The sequence below is a fragment of the Acipenser ruthenus genome, chromosome 37, assembly GCF_902713425.1.
Source record: "Acipenser ruthenus chromosome 37, fAciRut3.2 maternal haplotype, whole genome shotgun sequence".
NCBI classification, from domain to species: Eukaryota; Metazoa; Chordata; class Actinopteri; order Acipenseriformes; family Acipenseridae; genus Acipenser; species Acipenser ruthenus.
In genome coordinates, this window is record NC_081225.1 from 1,506,972 (window position 1) to 1,529,540 (window position 22,569).

At 43.1% G+C, this 22,569-nt stretch overlaps 1 protein-coding gene across 1 annotated transcript in view; it reads right to left on the reverse strand.

Moving 5' to 3' along the window:
• The window catches only part of LOC117397872 (substance-P receptor), a 15,463-nt gene extending 3,461 nt beyond the window's left edge, over positions 1 to 12,002 (reverse strand). Inside the window, exons 1-2 of the mRNA XM_033996804.3 lie at positions 10,893 to 12,002; positions 2,349 to 2,543 (exon numbers count right to left, since the gene is read on the reverse strand). Coding sequence (XP_033852695.3) covers positions 2,349 to 2,543; positions 10,893 to 11,302 — 605 coding nt within the window. The 5' untranslated portion in view covers positions 11,303 to 12,002. The remainder of the gene's footprint in view (positions 1 to 2,348; positions 2,544 to 10,892) is intronic.
• Positions 12,003 to 22,569: the final 10,567 nt, after the last annotated feature.

Here is a 22,569-nt window from a genome sequence, read left to right on the forward strand (position 1 = left end):
CAGTAGCAGCAGTCGTAGCAGTAGCTGTGTTATTATTATGATGAATATTGTTATTATTATCATTAGTAGTAGTAGTAGTTTTATTGTTATTATTATTATTATTATTATTATTATTATTATTATTATTATTATTATTATTATTAATAATAAGGCATACTTAGATGTAGTAAATTCCATGTTAGACGTTTTGACTTGAAATCTTTTCCAATGTCTTTTAGCGACTCCAGTTTTATTGCAATTACTATTAGCAGTCGTGCAGTAGTAGATGCAGTTGTGCTATTATTAGTATTAGTACATCAGCAGGTTACACTGCTTACTCTGTAGACAGGGAGAGAGGAGATGTTTACAAGAGAAGAAATGAGAGTAACAAATAGCTTCATTAGACTACAGGATCCAGCCCGGTTATCGGAGGAGCCCTAACGGTGTAATTCATTTAACGACTCCACTGATTAAAGAAATTGAGGGCTGACTGCGAGGTAGGAGAGAAAACAGCAGGGAGAACTCCCCTCAATTTAAATGACATTTAAATGATCAGGAGCCAGGAGTGTGAGCAGGGTTAGAAACTCACACTAGCCCTGCTGCTCCCAGTCCTGGTGTTCAGACCCCCCTAATGAGCCGCCCCAGTGCTGTCACCTCCCAAATTAACAAGCGACAAAAGCATTCGCTAAAAAATAAATAAAATAAAATCGATCAACCGGTAAATAAAAAACAAACAAACAAACAAAGATCTGGAAAAAAACAAGCTGCGGAAAGGCAATCCAACCCCTCCCCTCCCCTCCCCTCCCTCCCTCCCTCCCCTCCCTCCCTCCCCTCCCTCTCTCTCTCCCTCCCCTCCCTCTCTCCCTCTCCCTCCCTTCCTCCCTCCACTCCCTCCCTCCCTCCCCTCCCTCCCTCTCCCCTCTCTCCCTCCCCTCCCTCTCTCTCTCCCTCCCCTCCCTCTCTCCCTCTCCCTCCCTCCCCTCCCTCCCTCCTCTCCTCCCTCTCCCTCCTTCCATCCCTCTCCCTCTCCCTCTCCCTCTCCCTCCCCTCCCTCCCTCTCTCTCTCCCTCCCCTCCCCCTTCCCTCCCTCTCTCTCTCCTTCCCCTCTCTCCCTCTCCCTCCTTCCATCTCCCTCCCTCCCTCCTTCCATCCCTCTCCCTCTCCCTCTCCCTCCCCTCCCTCCCTCTCCCTCCTTCCATCTCTCTCCATCCCCTCCCTCTCTCCCTCCCCTCCCCTCCCTCCCTCTCTCTGTCTTCCTCCCCTCCCTCTCTCCATCTCCCTCCCTCTCTCTCTCTCCCTCCCCTCCCTCTCTCCATCTCCCTCCCTCCCCTCCCTCCCTCTCCCTCCCTCACCTCCCTCCCCTCCCTCCCTCCCTCTCCCTCCCTCTCCCTGGCGTGTTTATAGTCTTGGGGGGGGGGGGGGCTGACAAATTGACATTGACATCAGCATTATTCTAATGTCGTATAATAATAGCCTGACTGGGATTGGTGTGCTGCACTCATAAGAGGAAACAAATGTTCCATTGCTGGGGTCTGCATGCCAGGAATGCACACCCGCGTGTCCCGGGCCACACTATTAATAGACCACAGTGAGCACCCAGTCTAATCCTGCACATGCCTCCCTCTGCAGGCTGTCAGACTGTGGATAACGCCAGGGAGCCTATTGTAGTAATGTAAACAGCAGACAGATCCAGCTACTCGCGTCTTTATAACTATATATATATAAATCCCAACTCGAGTGAAGCTACGTCTTGATTGGTCTCCACCACTGCTATCTCCTTTCAACTTGGTGAAAGCTAAGTCCAATATTAGCATGAAGTAAATGACATTTACTCTACCTGCCTTCTGCCACCTCCTCCGAGACCCCCCTGTTTACTCTGCGCTTGTAGATCTCTTGATCCGCCCCTCCTGCTCTGCACTGGACTCTCCTGACCTCAGCACCACGTTACTGGATCCTCAGCTGATGCGCTATCCTTGCACTATTGCACTGCTAACATGTCACTGTAGATATAACTTGCTGTGATCCTAACTTGTTGCATCTTATTCCATATTGTACTTTTGTCATTTTAGATACACTTACTGTAAACTACACTGTATTTAAATATTTGCATTGGAACCCTGTACTGCCCTGGAACACCTGTGAGTCACCTTGGATGAAGATGTCCACTAAATGAATAAATTATGATAATAACGACATGAAAATCTTAATAACCCTTCTTTAAACTAACCAGATGTTTTAAAATGAAAATGTGTGTTTGTTACAAAAAACAGGGCAGGCAAACTAATGGAATTTTGAACCCTAACCCCTAACCCCTAACCCCTAACCCAAACCCCTTTTGGAATCTCTCCTGCGTCTGCGGGCTCACTCACATCTTCCGGAAGTCGCAGAGCTGGTACTCCGGCCAGTCGATGTAGCAGACCACTCTCCCGGGCAGCTCTGCAGTGACGGAGTAGTAGTACTGGGGGAAGGCCAGGCAGAGCGCTAGGATCCAGATCACAGAGATGATGATCTTGGTCTCTGTGGAGGACAGTCTCTGCTTCAGGGGGTGGATGATCGCCACGTACCTGCACCGGTCACAAAGCAAACCCATGGCTGTCAGGACTAGCTTTTATTGACTGGTACCCACTCAGCAGGTCATCACTGGTACACACTGTTCTACAGCTACGGCTACAGTTTTGCATCACCTGGAATTTTAGGATTGAGACATTTAAAAATAACTATATGGACATCGATCTTTTATTTATTTATTTATTTATTTTTTTACATTTTGACCACTTTTTCAAACTTTCAAATTGCATTCCCTGCCCTCAAGGTGTCTTCACATGTACCCGCATGGACCTCTCCGAACTACATTTCCCATCAACCTCCTGCTCACTGGTAAATCCGTCTCAGTTACATATGCGAGCAGGAGGATGATGGGAAATGTAGTTCTGAGAGGTCCATGCGGGTACATGGGAAGCCATTTGAGGCAGGGAATGCAATTTAAAAGTTTAAAAAAGTGGTCAATATATATATATATATACACAATACACACACCTTACGTAAATAGTTATAGCAACACATGGGAACATGTAACACAATACAATAAAAAGGTCCTTATGTACCCTTTAAGTGTATGGAAAAGTACAAAGCGGTGTGTAATTCAATATGTTAGCGTAACATTATTCAGCAGGTTTCCTTCAATTTATGAAGAAAAGGAGTTCATTCTACAGGGCGATGCAATGCTTGGCTGTAGGTTTAGAAATACTAAAATAAACTTAATGGGTTTCACAGACCCTGATTAGCACTAACCTTGGACTGGACTAATGTTTGCTTGGGTAGTCTAAATAAGTTTGGACTAATTTTTGCGGTTTATGATAAGTTATCATCTTGAATCTCTCTTAATAAAACAATCGTTTTTCAGTTAGAGCATCCAGAAACACTCGGCTTCGATCCACGGTCACCCAAACTATACATTATTATTATTATTATTATTTATTTCTTAGCAGACGCCCTTATCCAGGGCGACTTACAATTGTAAGCAAAAACATTTCAAGCGTTACAATACAAGTAATACAATAAGAGCAAGAAATACAATAAAACAAGTAAAGTACAAGTTTGACAAACCACAATTCAATAATACAGCAGGTAATAGTGATAGTTACATCAGGATATGATTAAATAGTGATAGTTACATCAGGATGTGATTAAATACAAAGTACTACAGGTTAAAAACTTGGCAGATTACAGTATTCTGAAGTACAGTATTCTGAAGTACAGGATTAAATACATGAGTATAGGGCAGCAGTGTGGTAGTGGTTAGGGCTCTGGACTCTTGACCGGAGGGTCGTGGGTTCAATCCCAGGTGGGGGACACTGCTGCTGTGCCCTTGAGCAAGGTACTTTACCTAGATTGCTCCAGTAAAAACCCAACTGTATAAATGGGTAATTGTATGTAAAAATAATGTGATATCTTGTAACAATTGTAAGTTGCCCTGCATGAGGGCGTTGGCTGAGAAATAAATAATAATAATGAGAGTTCATAAGAAGGTTTACAAACTTATGTTCTTATGTTTTTTCTCCTTCTCCTCAATAAGAGGTGCCACACACATGCGTGTTAGCTCAGAAGAACAAACAAGATGACCCTCAATGCTCAATCTTAATTCATTATAGTTTAACCTAAAAGGGGCATATTCTCAAATCATTAAATTGATTAACTTCAGGGTAGAACCAAGTGGGATTTGTTTTTTTGTATTTATTTTGATGCAATCGAGACATATTCCTAGCACCGCTGCTCTCACATTAATCAAAGCCAATGGCAAGAGCTGTTAGTGTTGCAGCTGTTCCCAGAAATGTTTGCCCACCGTGTACGGAACGCAGCTCGGATTGGCTAATGACGATCACATGACTTCTAAAAAAAAAACCCAGAAACAATACTGCTGCCGAGGTCAGCTATCAAATGCCTCGAGCAAAATATCTTCCTGGTGTCAACACATGTCTGCAAGGAATTTTTTCCCACTGTTGTTACTGCAGCTTTATAAATTGGTGCTGATAAATGAATGGGGATATCTGCTGCTTGGAAAACCACTTATCACAGTGTGGCAGAGTAGGGGGATGGATAAGGAGAAATGTAGTCCAGGGGGTAGATACAGGACTACATCCCCCAGAATGCCTTGGGGTTGGAATCAGAACCAGGAGGTGGATACACCTGGCTCTTATGAAATGAGAGACATCTGCCCCAAGGCAGTATCAACCTCTGGACTATATTTTTCTTTATCCTCCCACTGCTCTGCATCAGTAGCTGTTGCCAATCTGCTTTCTCATTCAGGAGAAAAAAAATATTTCACGTTCATATCCTATTAAAAAACAGGCAAGGACCAAGCAAGAACTAAATATCAGTTTAAGGTAAGAACTGTGCTTGCAGGATACAAGGTATGAGGAAGGAATTCAATGCATGTCTTGCTCCAAAAAAATGCAAGAAGGGTTCTGATTGGATGAGGGAAGGGATGCATGGAGCACATTAGGAATATGCAAGATCTGAATTTGGAAATGAAAGGACTTGCAAGGATTTTGCAAGTTTTGCGCACGGCATGCATCAAATGACTCCCTTGTCCTTTTATTATTCTCGCATAGCTATTGCCTTAAACTTTTGGGGTTCAGTTAAACACATGGGGCCCGGCTGTGTGTGTGTGTGTGAGTCTGTCTGTCTGTCTGTCTGTCACTACCTGGGGAACATGATAACGTGATTTTGCACTGATCTCCACCAAACTTTGATCCCACACTCATAGCCTCCTGTAGACGTTTCGGATTGCATTTGGTTGTAATCCGATAAACTCTTGATTTTATAGAAGTATTTGTTACCTTTTGTGTACCGTGTGATTAGTACAGGATTATGGGGACTCTTTTTTTATGAGGTACTAGTTTCTCTCTCAAATTTACCAAGATTCTTTGTTTTGCTTTTAATTTTTTTTTTTATCAGCAATGGGAAAACATGGGAATCGCATTATCTCACTGTTTAATATATATATATATATACCATCATCAGCCTTTTTCTATCCACTGCTGGATGAAGGCCTCCCCAAGATTCTTCCACAGCCTGTCTGCTCGTTGCTCCGGCATGTTTCCTAATTTCATCGTGATATATATATATATATATAGGAAGCAGTGTGGAGTAAGAACATAAGAAGAACATAAGAAAGTTTACAAACGAGAGGAGGCCATTCATCCCATCTTGCTCCTGGTCCTTGTTTCTTTTTTCAGGTCAAAGAAGTCCCCTGGGTCGACATTGTCTATACCTTTTAGGATTTTGAATGTTTGAATCAGATCGAGTAGTGGTTAGGGCTCTGGACTCTTGACCGGAGGGTCGTGGGTTCAATCCCAGGTGGAAGACGCTGCTGTACCCTTGAGCAAAGTACCTTACCTAGATTGCTCCAGTAAAAACCCAACTGTATAAAATTGGCAATTGTATGTAAACATAATGTGATATCTAGTAACAATTGTGAGTTGCCCTGGATAAGGGCGTCTGCTAAGAAATAAATAATAATAATATATACACTGCTGTGCAAAAGTCTTAGACATTTTGCACATTTTGGGGGTGGGGTTTATAGAATCAACCCACGCCATCTACAGAACGTCATGTCACGTAAACATTTTAAATCAAAATAAAAAACATTTTCCTTTTTTTTTTTTTTGGACGCTTCTCAAGCCGCGCCCCCCCCCCGCCTCATTATATATAATGCAAGGTATTTAAAAAAAAACGCTATAATATATTAATTTTATTCCGGGCGGCACTTTTTTGTTGTGGATCCTTAAACGGTTTGCCATTAATTCATCCTTCAGAAGAAGGTCTTCTAGAAAATAACAAAGTAACCATGTGTGCTGTGCAGTATGATTTATAATCCAGCTCTGCAATATCAAATCCCAGGGACTCTATTCTGTAATATCTGAGAGAAGAAAGAACGCTTTTCACACAGCCTAGAGATTTTAATTAGCAGGATTGAGCTGTAATTATCATATGAATGAGGAGATGAGTAAAAAAAGACTCCTGTCTTCTGATGTTTATTTTAAGAGCTAAAAGCAGTGTGCAAGCCAGAGAAAATGTGAAAGAGGTTCCACGCTAAAATATTTCCTAGCTATAGTGACCGTTTCAATGACCTTTTTACCTTTTGGTTAGAGTGACCATATGCACGCAACGCACACCGCAGTGCATTCTGGTAAGTGTAGTCGTGCTGTGAAAGGTAACCAGAATGCATTGCGATTTGAGTTGAAAAGCCTGAACTGTCCCAAACTGTCCTAGTGTGCATGGAGTCATATGCTGACCCTACTTTGGCCTGTTTTTCTTACACAATTTTGTCTGTGTGTCTGACTCTTAACCGGGTTTGATGTAACCCAGGAAAGACTGAAACACACTGTAAAATAAGTTTACTAAAATTAAATAGCTTATAGACCACAGCTATGGCCAAAGGTTTTGCATCAACTGGAATTATAGGACTGACACGTATTTCATGTTTTAAAAACTTTATGAACATAATTTAGATCTTTTATTTAGCACTGTGTATTCAAAAAATGATATCTACTGGAAGCCATAATAGTAGTATCGTGTTTCATGTTGGATTTCGAAAGATCACATTTTTCCAGTTTTTTCAGCACAGGTATATAGAAAATTACAAAGCTGTATGTAATTCAATATGTTAACGTAGCATTATTCGGCAGGTTTCATTCAACTGAAGCAGAATTTGTTAATTCTAGGGATGCAAAACCTGCTGTAAATGATAGCAAAGACGGTTTAACTAGACCGGAGTACCTAACGTGTAAACGCAACATCAGTTTGGTGCATACTGACTAGCCTACGCTTGCATCACTGAAGAAGGTACAATCCGAAACGTCTGTTTGCTTGAGATAGTTTTACCTTATAGGAGGCTGTGTGGTCCAGTGGTTAAAGAAAAGGGCTTATAACCAGGAGGTCCCCGGTTCAAATCCCACTTCAGCCACTGACTCATTGTGTGACCCTGAGCAAGTCACTTAACCTCCTTGTGCTCCGTCTTTCGGGTGAGACGTAGTTGTAAGTGACTCTGCAGCTGATGCATAGTTCACACACCCTAGTCTCTGTAAGTCACCTTGGATAAAGGCGTCTGCTAAATAAACAAATAACAATAATAATTCGGACTGAGCGGTTTTAAAGTTCTAGATAAAGGAATAAACTGGGCTGTACAATTCTAAACGTGGTCTGCAGACACACACACGCACATGACAAAGACAGTGATCGATGCACCACACCACAGACACCTGTCGCTGTGACTGGAAACGACGGGGAAAACTATTTCCTAAATTATCGACCCCTGGGGGTCAGAGTTCTGGCATTGTCAGCCTCTGGAACTTGCCAGGGTATTTTTTCATTTGAGTTCAGAGACTGTGTGCGGAGAGACAGAGAGAAAGGGGGCTTGGCACAGACAAAACCGCCCCTCACAAACATGCAGACACTCTACATAAAAATCCATTAATCCCACAAGTTATTTTTGTACTGCGGGGTTCAGCGTTGTACTGTACCCCCATTATCCCACTCAAGGAACAGCGCTGGTGCAGTCATTATTTTTCGATAAGCAGTTAAAATAAAACGCGAATACTTCTGAGTCAGGTTGCTGTAAAATAAAACTAGTTAGGTAACAGATCTTTTTGCTATTTCCTACTTGAGAACCTGTTAAAGATATTATAGAAGCAGGGAGGAAAGCTGCTGTGATAAACCGCAAAGCCGGCATTCCTGACATTATTTCTAAACAACAAGAATAAACGGATTACAGGAATTCAACAAGAACGCAGTTGGATAATGCAGCAAATATTGGGTTTTGGCTGCTTGAGACAAACAGCATCAATCTTGTCGTGCTGTTTTAAAATGATTAAATATTGATGTTGCCTTTCTCAGGGTCTGACAAATGGTGCGGAATAAACTGTAAAAAACAAAGTGGAGACTGCACTGAATTTTTGGAGGATTCTGCATGAATGCTGATGAATGAAAATAACCCTTATAAAAGATGAATGGTAAACCACGGTAGATTCATTAGCAGTTTTCCCATGCATGGCTATGCTATGCATTTACTGTAGTTTACATTGCTTTGCTGTTTTTTTATTCTTTATGTTCCTTCTCTGTGCTTTGCAATGCTTCCCTGTGCTTTACCAGACCTCTCTGTGCTTTACAATGCTTCCCTGTGCTTTACCAGACCTCTCTGTGCTTTACAATGCTTCCCTGTGCTTTACCAGACCTCTCTGTGCTTTACAATGCTTCCCTATGCTTTACCAGACCTCTCTGTGCTTTACAATGCTTCCCTATGTTTTACCATCCCTCTCTGTGCTTTACAATGTTTCCCTATGCTTTACCAGACCTCTCTGTGCTTTACAATGCTTCCCTATGCTTTACCAGACCTCTCTGTGCTTTACAATGCTTCCCTATGTTTTACCATCCCTCTCTGTGCTTTACAATGTTTCCCTATGCTTTACCAGACCTCTCTGTGCTTTACAATGCTTCCCTATGCTTTACCAGACCTCACTGTGCTTTACAATGCTTCCCTATGCTTTACCATACCTCTCTGTGCTTTACAATGCTTCCCTATGCTTTACCAGACCTCTCTGTGCTTTACAATGCTTCCCTATGCTTTACCATACCTCTCTGTGCTTTACAATGCTTCCCTATGCTTTACCAGACCTCTCTGTGCTTTACAATGCTTCCCTATGCTTTACCAGACCTCTCTGTGCTTTACAATGCTTCCCTATGCTTTACCAGACCTCTCTGTGCTTAACAATGCTTCCCTATGCTTTACCATACCCCTCTCTGCTTTACAATGCTTCCCTATGCTTTACCAGACCTCTCTGTGCTTTACAATGCTTCCCTATGCTTTACCAAACCTCTCTGTGCTTTACAATGCTTCCCTATGCTTTACCAGACCTCTCTGTGCTTTACCATGTTTTTGCTGTGTTTTATTACACTGTGCTATGCTTATGCTATGGGACATTAATTAAATCATATTCAATGCTGCTGATTTTTTCCTTTAAATTGATCCATGCCCTTGTGGAGTTTACAATATGAAATGTAGTACTGGGTACGGGAGTCAATGCAGTGCTCATAAACACTGTAACAGACATGTGTGCGTGTGTGCGGTGGGGTCTGTCTGCTAGAGACAAGCATTCAGACCTTTAACTACAAACCCATAATGACAGCAATGAACTGCACGAATTCTACAATACAGAGACCTGCTGAGGTCTGAATGCATTACTTCTGCATTCCATATAGTCCTTAGACACTTTTACACATTCAACTGTAAATACACATCCTGCTCTCTCTGTGCTCAGTAAAAACCTAAGCATCCCTGAACAGACAAACAGTCAAACTACCCATATATATATATATATATATATATGTGTGTGTGTGTGTGTGTATATGTGTGTATATATATATATATATATATATATATATATATATATATGTATATGTGTGTGTGTGTGTGTGTGTATATATACAGCCCCCATCCGTACAGCCGTTCGTTTCAGTCCAATCTGGAAGCGTAAAAACCGCTCCTGGCTACCGGCAAACAGGCAACAAAATCAAGGTATTCACTCAGGCAAAGTTATAACCATCACATCGCTATCAACCGAGCACCGCAGAACTGCTGGCGCCGCAGCTGCGACCAATTAATCTACAGCCCTATTATTATTATTATTATTATTATTATTATTATTATTATTATTATTATTATTATTATTATTATTATTATTATTATTATTAATCCGTGCGCCGCCTTCTCCTTTCCAAACGCGTTTAAACGAGAATGCTCGCAAATGTTCCAATGAATTTTAAGAGGTTCGTTCTTTTGATATGGAAATAGTTTAGTTTTTTAATGACTTGTAACGTTAACAAATAAAAAGTATGCGTTGATATTTGGCTAATCAGTTTGGTTGTCATACGCGGACAGAGAGACAGACAGACAGACAGACAGACAGAACGCACGGCATTTATAACGCTTCTAAACAATACAGCAGGCTAATGCGCTACCTATAATTCTAACTGTTTCAGTTTCTATGGATTGATAGCTGACCATTCATTTATCATTCCATGATGCACCTGCAAACCACGAGCCTGCTGTCGGATCTGCTGCCTGCCTTTCTGATCGCGTCTGAATCAGACTATAATGACGCAGCCTTGCATATGGAATCACCTGTCAACCGAGCATCGTTGCGGAAAAAATAAATCGTAGATCAGCTGTCTTGCCTGTCTTAACTGAAACTGTCTTGTAACTGGGAGATGCACCTCTCACAATCTACCGTACTACCTGTGTGTGTGTGTGGGGGGGAGGATTATAGACACAAGTGTGTGCTGTATATCGCAGGTATGTAAGATTTGCTCATGCAAGTGTTTTAAAAGGATACATAAATAAGCGCACGTCTCACCTGTCCAGGGCTATGGCTGTCATTGAGTAGATACTGGCAAACACAGCGGCGATGGGGAAGAAGTTATGGAACCGGCAGTAGACCAAGCCGTAGTACCACTCGTTGTGCACGGCGTAGGTGAAGTTTATCACCGTGTTGAACGCCGACATCGAGGCTTCGGCAAAAGCTAGGTTGACCAAAAAGTAATTGGTGACCGTCCGCATTCTCTTGTGGGCGACAATGATCCAGACCACGACTACATTCCCCACGACCGAGATCATCACGATGGTCGCATAGGCGACGGCCCACAGCGCTATCCTCCAAACCGGCTGGACGAACTGGTTGGAGTGGTCATCGCCGGTGCCGTTTGCGTTGGAGGAAACGTTAAAGTCCGTGCCGTTGTAATATTCTGCGGCATAAAGATCGTCCATCGCGTCGCTTTACAGAGCTACAACTAAAATAAATACATACACAAATCAATAATAATACAATCCGGTTCTTTAAAAAATCAGAAGTTACAGCTGGATATGTAAAGTTAACGAACAAAATTAAAACTGTGCCAGTATATGAGACTGAGATAAACTACTCAATTCTTGGCTGAGTCGTCTTTTTCGGATACACCTCCCAAGTCTTGCCAGTCTGCGGCCAGCTTCTTCAAATCCCCTCCCTTTGTATTGTTCAGTTAGGACAGGCACTGCACCTGAAGCACAGCCGACTCACAGCAAGCTTGCCGTCCGATCATTCTTAGCAGTGAAGCATTGAAGTTACGGGCTGCATAGACCACAGGATACATGAGATTATGAGTAAGCTAACCACTAAAACCAATCTTCATCCTCTTATCTGACACATTTAACTAAACGCAAAATAAACAATAAGAATGTGAATAAGGGGGCGAAATAAACTTTGCAAGTCCTGCCAGACGCGTCGAGCTACAGATTACTCCGGTGCCTTCATCAAATTTAGATCATTTTATAAAACTCCAGCAGCAATCTGTCGCACGATTTCAACCTGTGTTCTGGTATTGCATTCATCTACTGCGGTGCCTCCCGAACTAGCCTTGCACTGCACACGTCTACTGAATCTAAAGGCGCTCTCTCTCTCTCTCTCTCTCTCTCTCTCTCTCTCTCTCTCTCTCTCTCTCTCTCTCTCTCTCTCTCTCTCTCTCTCTCTCTCTCTCTCTCTCTCTCTCTCTCTCTCTGCAAGGCATTCTTTTTGCGTCCTCTGATGGTCAGAACCGCGTCTGATTGATCTAAATCAAGCGCGAGGACATTCTTATGTAAACGACACCCCAAGGCTATTGCGGGATTAGTGTCAGACTAGTCAATAAATAGTCAGTCAGCAGCAGTAGAAACTATCATATCATGTAGAGGTTACATATTCAATATTCATTTATCAGTCGAGTAGTAGAACATTCAAAGCGGGTCTTAAGAGCTTGGGGTCTTAATACCGCTACCACGAAACCATAGACCATAAGAAGGTAAAAAGCTGACGTGTGTGTGTGCGTGTGCGTGTGCGTGTGCGTGTGCGAGTGTGTGTGTGAGTGTGTGTGTGTGTGTGTGAGTGTGTGTGTCAGTGTGAGAGTGTGTGTGTGTGAGTGTGAATGCGTGTGCGTGTGAGTGTGTGTGTGTGAGTTCGTGCGGTTGTGTGTGTGCGTGCGTGCGTGTGTGTGTGAGTTCGTGCGTGTGTGTGTGTGTGTGTGAATGCCTGTGCGTGTGAGTGTGTGTGTGTGAGTTCGTGCGGGTGTGTGTGCGTGCGTGTGTGTGTGTGTGTGTGTGTGTGTGTGTGTGTGAGTGTGTGCGTGTGTGTGTGTGAGTTCGTGCGTATAATAATAATAATAATAATAATAATAATAATAATAATAATAATAATAATAATAATAATAATAATATCAGTAAATGACTGGAAGAATCAGGATTTGAACCCGGGTTTAACTGCAGTCTTCAGTTTGCTGTTAAGAGCGAGTCTCCCCAGCAGCCTCCTCACGGAAGGCCCCTCGCGTGCTTGCGCGCTCCTTGGAGTCTGCTTAATAATGATGTCATGTTTTATTCACTGCTCAGCGTTCCCTTCCTGGGACCCCCGTGTATCCTACAAGTACAATTAGGTGCGCTTCAGCGGCTCACACGGGTCTTGCTGCGCAAGAAAGTGCAAGGCTATTTAAAAACACGAGGGAGACAGAAAACCTATTTATTTTGACCCTTCATGAGTATTTGTGCATGAGTGTCTCCAACTAAAATGAACTTAAAACACTTAAAAAAGATTAAACACCGAACGCCCACACTTCTCTCTCTCGCTCACTCTATCGCCCTCTAGCGACGACAGCTCAACGCTGTTTCTAAAATGCATTTAGGTATGTATCTTTTGCACTGTGCTACAATACCGTGTGTGTGTGTGTGTTTTTATATAGTTGGTATAAATATGTTCCCTGTATCTTATTTTATGTCCATCATGAAATGATCATTCGGTTTTATTCTGCGTCGTACAGGCAGATTATCAGGGTACATATCGTATGGGCACCTGCATATCATGATACAGGTTGTGACATTAGTGTATTGCTCCACCAGCACAGAGCAGAGGGAGGCTGTTCAGAGAGTATAACAGCAGAGGGAGGCTGTTCAGAGAGTATAACAGCCTTCCTTTCTCTTTCTCTTTCTCTACTCCACCAGCAGAGCAGAGGGAGGCTGTTCAGAGAGTATAAGAGCCTCCCTTTCTCTTTCACTGCTCCACCAGCACAGAGCAGAGGGAGGCTGTTCAGAGAGTTTAACAGCCTTCCTATCTCTTTCTCTTTCTCTGCTCCACCAGCAGAGCAGAGGGAGGCTGTTCAGAGAGTATAAGAGCCTCCCTTTCTGATAAGCTGTGCTTCCATGAAGACTCACTTCACTGTTAGCAGACTCTCCAACGAAGGGGGCACAATTCCTTATAATGTAAATGATGTTATACAGTACAGATTCAAAGTTATGTCAATTTTACTGGCAACAGAAAGCAAAATCTAGGGTCTCTGAGGGTGTCCTCTGGTAAAGGCACGGCCGCGTGGTGTGCAGGGTGAATCAGTAAGGGAGCGCAGGTTCTGGGTCCTGGCTGTGTGGAGTCGCTGGTCTTCACTGGGGATTCAGGAGGGTTAGGGAGGCAAAACCAGCAGGGACTGGTTCTCCTCATCGCGCTGCAGCGGACCCGACCGGCCAGGCGTCCAGCAAGCTCAGAGCGGACACCTGCAGGGCTGGCCTTTGTCCCTCCAGAGGGCGGTAGCTCGCTGGCATCCGCTCTCGAGTTCCTGGGGGTAGAAGAGGAAGCTGGCTTGGTCGTGGGGTCGGAGGACGCCCGCTGAACCTTTTCAACTGAGCTGGGCTGGGAACGGCTGCGGTGAGGGGGAAAAAATCTCCATTCTAAATTAGGGAGAAAATCAGGAGAAAACTCCTGGGGGTCAGCGTTCTGGCACTGTCAGCCTCTGGAGCTTGCTGAGGTATTTTTTTCATTTGGGTTCATGTGCGGATAGCCTTAGACAGAGAGAGGGGGCTTGGCAAAGACAAAACCGCCCCTCACAAACATGCACAGATACCCTACCTAAAAATCCACTAATCCCAAGTTATTTTTGTACTGTGGGGTTCAGCGTTGTACTGTACCCCCATAACCCCACTCAAGGAACAGCACTGGTGCAGTCGTTATTTCATCAATAAGCAGTTAAAATATCACGCAAATACTTTGAGTCAGGTTGCTGTAAAATAAAACTAGGTAACAGATCTTTTTGCTATTTCCTAGGAGAAGGGAGGAAAGCTGCTGTGATAAACTGCTGTGATAAACCGCAAAGCCGGCATTATTTCTAAACAACAAGAATAAATGGATTACAGGAATTCAACAAGAACGCATTTGGATAATGCAGCAAATATTGTGCTTTAGCTGCTTGAGCCAAACAGCAGGAATCTTGTCGTGCTGTTTTAAAATGCTGATGTTGCCTTTCTCAGGGAAACTGTAAAAAACACTAAGACTGCACTGACTTTTTGGAGGATTCTGCATGAACTTCGATTAATTAAATTTAACCTTCATAAAAGATGAACGGTAAACCATGGTAAATCTCCAGTCATTTAGCAGTTTTCCCATGCATGGCTATGTTATGCATTTACCATAGCTTACCATGGGAAAATGATCAAAATGGGCAAATTAGTGATTGTATAATTCAACTGATGTCTTTAATAGGCCACACAAGTAATTCATTTCAAATAGTAAGAGAAATGGAACACAGTTAAATGCATTACTGAACAGAAATTGAAATTCTCAGTTCGTTTTTTTTATGCAGGTGGGTATATTAAGGATAGGTTCAAATCCCACCTCAGCCACTGACTCATTGCGTGACCCTGAGCAAGTCACTTAACCTCCTTGTGCTCCGTCTTTCGGGTGAGACGTAATTGTAAGTGACTCTGCAGCTGATGCATAGTTCACACACCCTAGTCTCTGTAAATCGCTTTGGATAAAGGCGTCTGCTAAATAAACAAATAATAATAATAATAATAATATAAATGACAAATCTTACATTTTACAAATAATACATTTGCACAGACACACACACACACACATATATTACATACCACATTTAATATAGGGTACAATGTAAATTGCATGATTTCCATTACGAGAGTAGATGTTAAAATTTCATGCTGATTTGAACTCGGCTCTCGTCAAGATAAGCACCAACTAAGACGTAGCTTTACAGTAAACTAATGTGATCCATATGTGTCTCCATCCATTTACGTTTCCTTCCATATGATGATGTAGATATCCTTCTGTCTGGTGTTGATGGCTGAAGTGTAATGCTGGCTCCAGGGATCAGCTTATTTTGCCTCCCCGGCGCATCAGCACACACAACGGCTGCGATGCTGGCTCCGGGGATCAACCACAGAGCGGTCTCCCCAGCGCATCAGCATGACAACCGTCTGGATTGAGCGAAGTAGGGTACATCTCTGGGGTCTTCAAGTGGACACCTTCCATCCTCGGTAACAACATATCAATCAGTAAGGGTGTGTGTGTGAGTGTTGTATATCGCAAGTGCTTTTTCTTTTTAAATGTTCACAAAACAAAAACAACATTTTGAAAATAACATTAGCTCATGGGTGTGTTTTGATTAATACCTGTCCAGGGCTATGGCTGTCATTGAGTAGATACTGGCAAACACAGTGGCGATGGGGAAGAACAACTAAATAAGAACATAAGAACATAAGAAAGTTTACAAACGAGAGGAGGCCATTCGTCCCATCTTGCTCGTTTGGTTGTTGGTAGCTTATTGATCCCAGAATCTCATCAAGCAGCTTCTTGAAGGATCCCAGGGTGTCAGCTTCAACAACATTACTGGGGAGTTGGTTCCAGAAGCTCACAATTCTCTGTGTAAAAAAGTGCCTCCTATTTTCTGTTCTGAATGCCCCTTTATCTAATCTCCATTTGTGACCCCTGGTCCTTGTTTTTTTTTTCAGGTCGACATTGTTTAAACCTTTTTAGGATTTTGAATGCTTGAATCAGATCACCGCGTAGTCTTCTTTGTTCAAATACATAAATGAATTCATACATAAACACATTGCCATGAGATTTGCAGTCTGTATTTTATTTTAAAATAATAAAATATTGTACAGATAATCATAAGCATATCATATATATATCTACAATAAATAAATATTGTAAATAGCAAACTAGGTTAGTAACACTAAAATTGAAAGATAAAAAAACACTAACAAGTTTTTCTTGAAATACTTCTAAACAGTAAACTTCACTTTTTTTTTAAAAAAACATCCCCACAAGTCCTGTACACGCTTGACCACAAATGACAATAGAATTTACACAACACGATTTTTGCTCCAGGAAATATTCCATGAGAATTTAAATATTCGATGAGAATTTAAATATTCCATGAGAATTTAAATATTCCATGAGAATTTAAATATTCCATGAGAATTTAAACCCTGCATTTAACTAAACGAAAAATAAACAATACGAATGTAAGAATTTGAAAAAGCTGAAATAAACTTTAACTGACTCCAGTAGCAACCAGAGGCAATCAATCTCTCTCTCTCTCTCTCTCTCTCTCTCTCTCTCTCTCTCTCTCTCTCTCTCTCTCTCTCTCTCTCTCTCTCTCTCTCCCTGCCAGGCATTTTCTGCGCTCTCAGCTGGCGTATGATTGATGTAAATCAAGCGCTAGGACATTGTTATGTAAACGACACTTCAAGGCTATGCGGGATTAGTAACATTATACTGTAGACATGTAGAGGCTACATATTCAATATTCCATTATCAGTCCAGTATGAGTAGAACATTTAAAGAGCGTTTGACTAATCTTATGAGCGCCGGGTCTTAATACCGCCACTAGGGAACCAGGGAAATCACGCCTATAGCCAGTTTTCTTTTTATTGATTTGAACGTCGGCGGTATTAAGCTCCGCCACTGTTAAGATTAATTAAATAGACCACAAGAAGGTAAAAAGCTGACGTGTGTGTGTGTGTGTGTGTGTCGGTCTGTCAGTCTCTGTGAGTGCCGCGTTCTTGAGAAAGTTAGCGACAGCTGTTCGGATTGTGAACGCCGTGCTGCTGCGTCAGATACCCCGGGGCGTTTATTTATCTTCTTGACAGTTTATTTAAGTTTCGCTAACTTCAGACTAGACGTTGCAATGACACAATGTCTATTGTAGGGCTAGAAGTGTTACACGCACGACACATGAGATCGCTGAGCAACAGGATTGCTGTAGAACTGTGCAGTGTGTGCATGTTCTGCCATTAAAAACACCAACGTTGCATTTATAAAATGTTATTTTACACTGACAAGCATTATAGTGCCAGGTAGTAATACATTCTTAACGTATCAACGTATTTTTTAACGTAACGTATTTTTTTTCTGACCAAAACCCACATTTCATTCATAAAACAAACCGATGTAACATTTACACATCTATATCACTAAAAGTCTGGATGCAAATGTGTAATACAGAATTACCTGTGGATACAAGCAGATCGCTGCTGAATAACACAGATTTGAGAGAGAGCGTGATAAGGGACCGTCCTCAAAGTGCACATTTCCACACACAAGCAAGGGATCGTCTGCCAATTACCAAAATACAAGGGGATCTATGTCTTTTTTTTTAAATTCTGCACTTTTGCCATGATATACCCCTGTTCCAGGCTCTACATCACTCCCCCCCGACAAACTAAATGTCGCCCTGACATTTCCACTTACACTGCAAAACAATATCTTTGTTTCATCCAATCTAAATCATTAACAAAACTTGTACCCTGGATTTTTCTTTCTCTGTAAGCTGTAATCACCTTCCGAATGCTAGCTTTGTCAACATACTGGGTTTACTGGTCTCGATTGACATACTGATAGATAGAGCACAAAATAAGGCGCTGGATGGTATGGATAGAGCACAAACCCGGGCACATGGACTGACTGAACGGCTGGATTGTAACTCGCATAGCTTGGTATTCCCAAGCGATCATAAATCAACATGCTTTTGACTACTCATTTTGATTCCCCATCGAGATACTTTTGTGATTTTTGATCATTTATTGGTCTCAAGGAATTTAAACATAGCAGAGGGAGGCTGTTCAGAGAACATAACAGCCTTCCTTTCTCTTTCTCTTTCTCTTTCTCTTTCTGTTCTCCACCAGCACAGAGCAGAGGGAGGCTGTTCAGAGAGTATAACAGCCTTCCTTTCTCTTTTTCTGCTCCACCAGCGCAGAGCAGAGGGAGGCTGTTCAGAGAGTATAACAGCCTTCCTTTCTCTTTCTCTGCTCCACCAGCACAGAGCAAAGGGAGGCTGTTCAGAGAGTTTAACAGCCTCCCTTTCTCTTTCTCTTTCTCTTCTCCACCAGCACAGAGCAGAGGGAGGCTGTTCAGAGAGTATAAGACTTTTTTTTGTTACACTGAGTGATTTCGCAAAAAGCAATCTCTGTTCCTGACGATGTAATAATAATTGCCTTGCATGTCTTATTTACAGTGCAAGTTAATCAAACAGGGAGCATGAGTCACACCTGGGGATATTCAGTAATGGAATGAGCCTCCATCTCTGATGAGGTCAATAAACTGTGCCTCTCATGAATACTCAATTCCCTGTTAGCAGGCTATCCAACAAAGGGGACACAATTCCTTATAATGTAAATTATGTTATATATACAGTATAGATTCAAAGTCAATTTTACTGGCAGCAGAGAGCAAAGTATAGGATCCCTGAGGGTCTCCCCTGGTAAAGGCACGGCCGCGTGGTGTGCAGGGTGAGTCATGCAGTCAGGGAGCGCAGGTTCGTGTCCTGGCTGTGTGAAGTCGCTGGTCTTCGCTGATGACTCCAGAGGGTGCGTCGCATTGGCTCTGATGCTCCCCCTGGTTAGGGAGGCAAAACCGACAGGGACTGTTTCTCCGCATCGTGCTACAGCGGACCCGACCGGCCAGGCGTCCAGCGAGCTCAGAGCGGACACCTGCAGGGCTGGCCTGTGTCCTCCAGAGGGCGGTAGCTCGCTGGCATCCGCTCTCGAGTTCCTGGGGGTAGAAGAGGAAGCTGGCTTGGTCGTGGGATCGGAGGACGCCTGCTGAACCTTCAGTTCAACTGAGCTGGGCGGGGAACGGCTGCGGCGAGGGGGGGAAAATAATTGGACATTCTGAATTCGAGAGAAAATCAAGGGTAAATAATTGGGCACTCTAAATAAAAATAGATAAATAGATAAAAAATCTTAATATAACTATTTCCCTTCTTTTTCTAAACTGTTTGCTTATCTACAGGGAGTCATGTTGTGCTTTTGTATCACAATGAAAACGACACAGACTTCCATTACAATACGATATATCATGTAAAGAAAGTATCGCGATTCATTGATACACGATGGATTGTAAGACCCTTAACTGCCAGTAGAATTGATAATTAGAAACCCATAAACGGCAATTAGATCAATAATAATGAATAATAATAATAACAATAGTAATTACTACTAATACTAATTGACGGTCCTTTTTCAACCGTTTTTTCTTTCAAATCAGTTAGATGGCCGTCCTTGTTAGCATCCTCATTGATGATGCTAAATTGAAGTTTATCTACAGCCGTCAAGTGACGGTCATTCAACTATTATTTATTTCTTAGCAGACGCCCTTATCCAGGGCGACTTACAATTGTTACAAAATATCACATTATTTTTACATACAATTACATTGTTTTTTACACATTATTTTTACATACAATTACCCATTTATACAGTTGGGTTTTTTACTGGAGCAATCTAGGTAAAGTACCTTGCTCAAGGGTACAGCAGCAGTGTCCCCACACCTGGGATTGAACCCACGACCCTCCGGTCAAGAGTCCAGAGCCCTAACCACTACTCCACACTGCTGCCCTAAGACTACTAGGACTACTACTACTGCTAATGCATTAATAAAATCTAATCAAATATTTTATTGTGTCATGCAATGCGTTCTTAGTCACCGTTCATTACTGTGTCTGCGCTCAGTGTCATTTAGCATGTTTTATAAAGTCACCAGCGCATTCATGCTTCTTCTGCGACTGCCACCACCCTGAAAGTCATTCGCTTCGCTGTATTTCTTCGGTAACAACAGATCAAACTTCAGGGAGCACGTTTTTGCAATGGTGGTGCTATTAAGAGCCGCCACTGTCAATACCAATGAAATAGACTTGTACAAATGCACAGGCAGGTTTGTATGTGTATGCATGTAAGGTGGGTGGGGTGCGTGTCTGAGACCGAGGTAAGAGACTCTGCAGCAGCAGTTGTTGATGCATAGCTCACCCCCTGGTCTCTGTATGCCGCTTTGGATAAAAGCGTCTGCTAAATGACTAATTACAAGTATGTCGCCATATATGCAGCCATTAACGCGCGGGCGCTAATGGAACGGAATAGGGACGGAGTGTCTGAGTGGTGTTGCTCTCCGATCAGAGGCTCTACTGAGTACACTGCCGTTCAGAGAGACCCATTATTAAGCTGAGGAGTATTACCACGCTTTCCGATTGCAGGCGGCAGGCACAGCAAGCGGGTTAAGCACAAATAGGAGTTCGGAGAGAGTGGAGCAATTAGCCTTTCACCAATTAATAAAGAGGGGAAGAGTGTCTGGTTTGACTTTGACTTTTTCAAAAGCTCCATCAGGTACCTTTTTTTTTTTTTGGTAGGACTCATTTATTTTTTTTAAAGCCCATTTTGTTTAATTAAATCAGGTTTGCAGTTTATTAACCTTTACATCAACATTGTATTATTATTATTTTTGTTTAGAGGGGGTTTTGTTAGAAGTTCATTCTCATTTTTCAAACCTAGGAAAATGTTTAGACTCTCCTTAACTCTTTCATGCACAACAGCCTCATGGGGGACAGATAAAATAACACTCTTTTCTATTCTTTATCTATCTCTGGGTACATGTGGAAGACTAGCAAGCAAATGCATGATGACCTCATATGAGCCTGATGCCATTTTTCCCCCTATAAAGCAAAGGGCGACTTACAATTGTTACAAGATATCACATTATTTTTACATACGATTACCCATTTATACAGTTGGGTTTTGACTGGAGCAATCTAGGTAAAGTACCTTGCTCAAGGGTATAGCAGCAGTGTCCCCCACCTGGGATTGAACCCACGACCCTCCGGTCAAGAGTCCAGAGCCCTAACCACTACTCCACACTGCTGCCCTTTTATAAAAGTTTACAGAGTAAACTAAATGCAAAGTATAACCAGGGGAAAAGCAGAGGGGAAAACTGCAAAAAATACTTTGCAGAAATACAGTGGAACTTTAATAAGGGTACCTTTGAAGTCTAAGGAGATACAGAAATACCAAGGGGGCGTTCGTATGGCACCTGCAGTTCATTAAACTGTCAAGGGCTACTGCAGCCTGACAGGTTAAACTGCTCCACAGAGACTGCAGATTAAACAGTCAAGATATTGTAGAAGAGACAGCGCTCTGGGTAATGTATAGTAAGGTTGGCCGTGTTCCGGGTTTACTCCAGAGCTGAAAGAGAGCCCTGTGCTCCAGCTCCAGAGCTGAAAGAGACCCCCCTGCTCCAGCTCCAGAACTGAAAGAGACCCCCTGCTCCAGCTCCAGAGCTGAAAGAGACCCCCTGCTCCAGCTCCAGAGCTGAAAGAGACCCCCCTGCTCCAGCTCCAGAGCTGAAAGAGACCCCCTGCTCCAGCTCCAGAGCTGAAAGAGACCCCCTGCTCCAGCTCCAGAGCTGAAAGAGACCCCCCTGCTCCAGAGCTGAAAGAGACCCCCTGCGCCAGAGCTGAAAGAGACCCCTTGCTCCAGCTCCAGAGCTGAAAGAGACCCCTTGCTCCAGCTCCAGAGCTGAAAGAGACCCCTTGCTCCAGCTCCAGAGCTGAAAGAGACCCCCCTTCTCCAGCTCCAGAGCTGAAAGAGACCCCCTGCTCCAGCTCCAGAGCTGAAAGAGACCCCCTGCTCCAGCTCCAGAGCTGAAAGAGACCCCCTGCTCCAGCTCCAGAGCTGAAAGAGACCCCCCCTGCTCCAGCTCCAGAGCTGAAAGAGACCCCCTGCTCCACCTCCAGAGCTGAAAGAGACCCCCTGCTCCAGCTCCAGAGCTGAAAGAGACCCCCCTGCTCCATCTCCAGAGCTGAAAGAGACCCCTTGCTCCAGCTCCAGAGCTGAAAGAGACCCCCCTGCTCCAGAGCTGAAAGAGACCCCCTGCGCCAGAGCTGAAAGAGACCCCTTGCTCCAGCTCCAGAGCTGAAAGA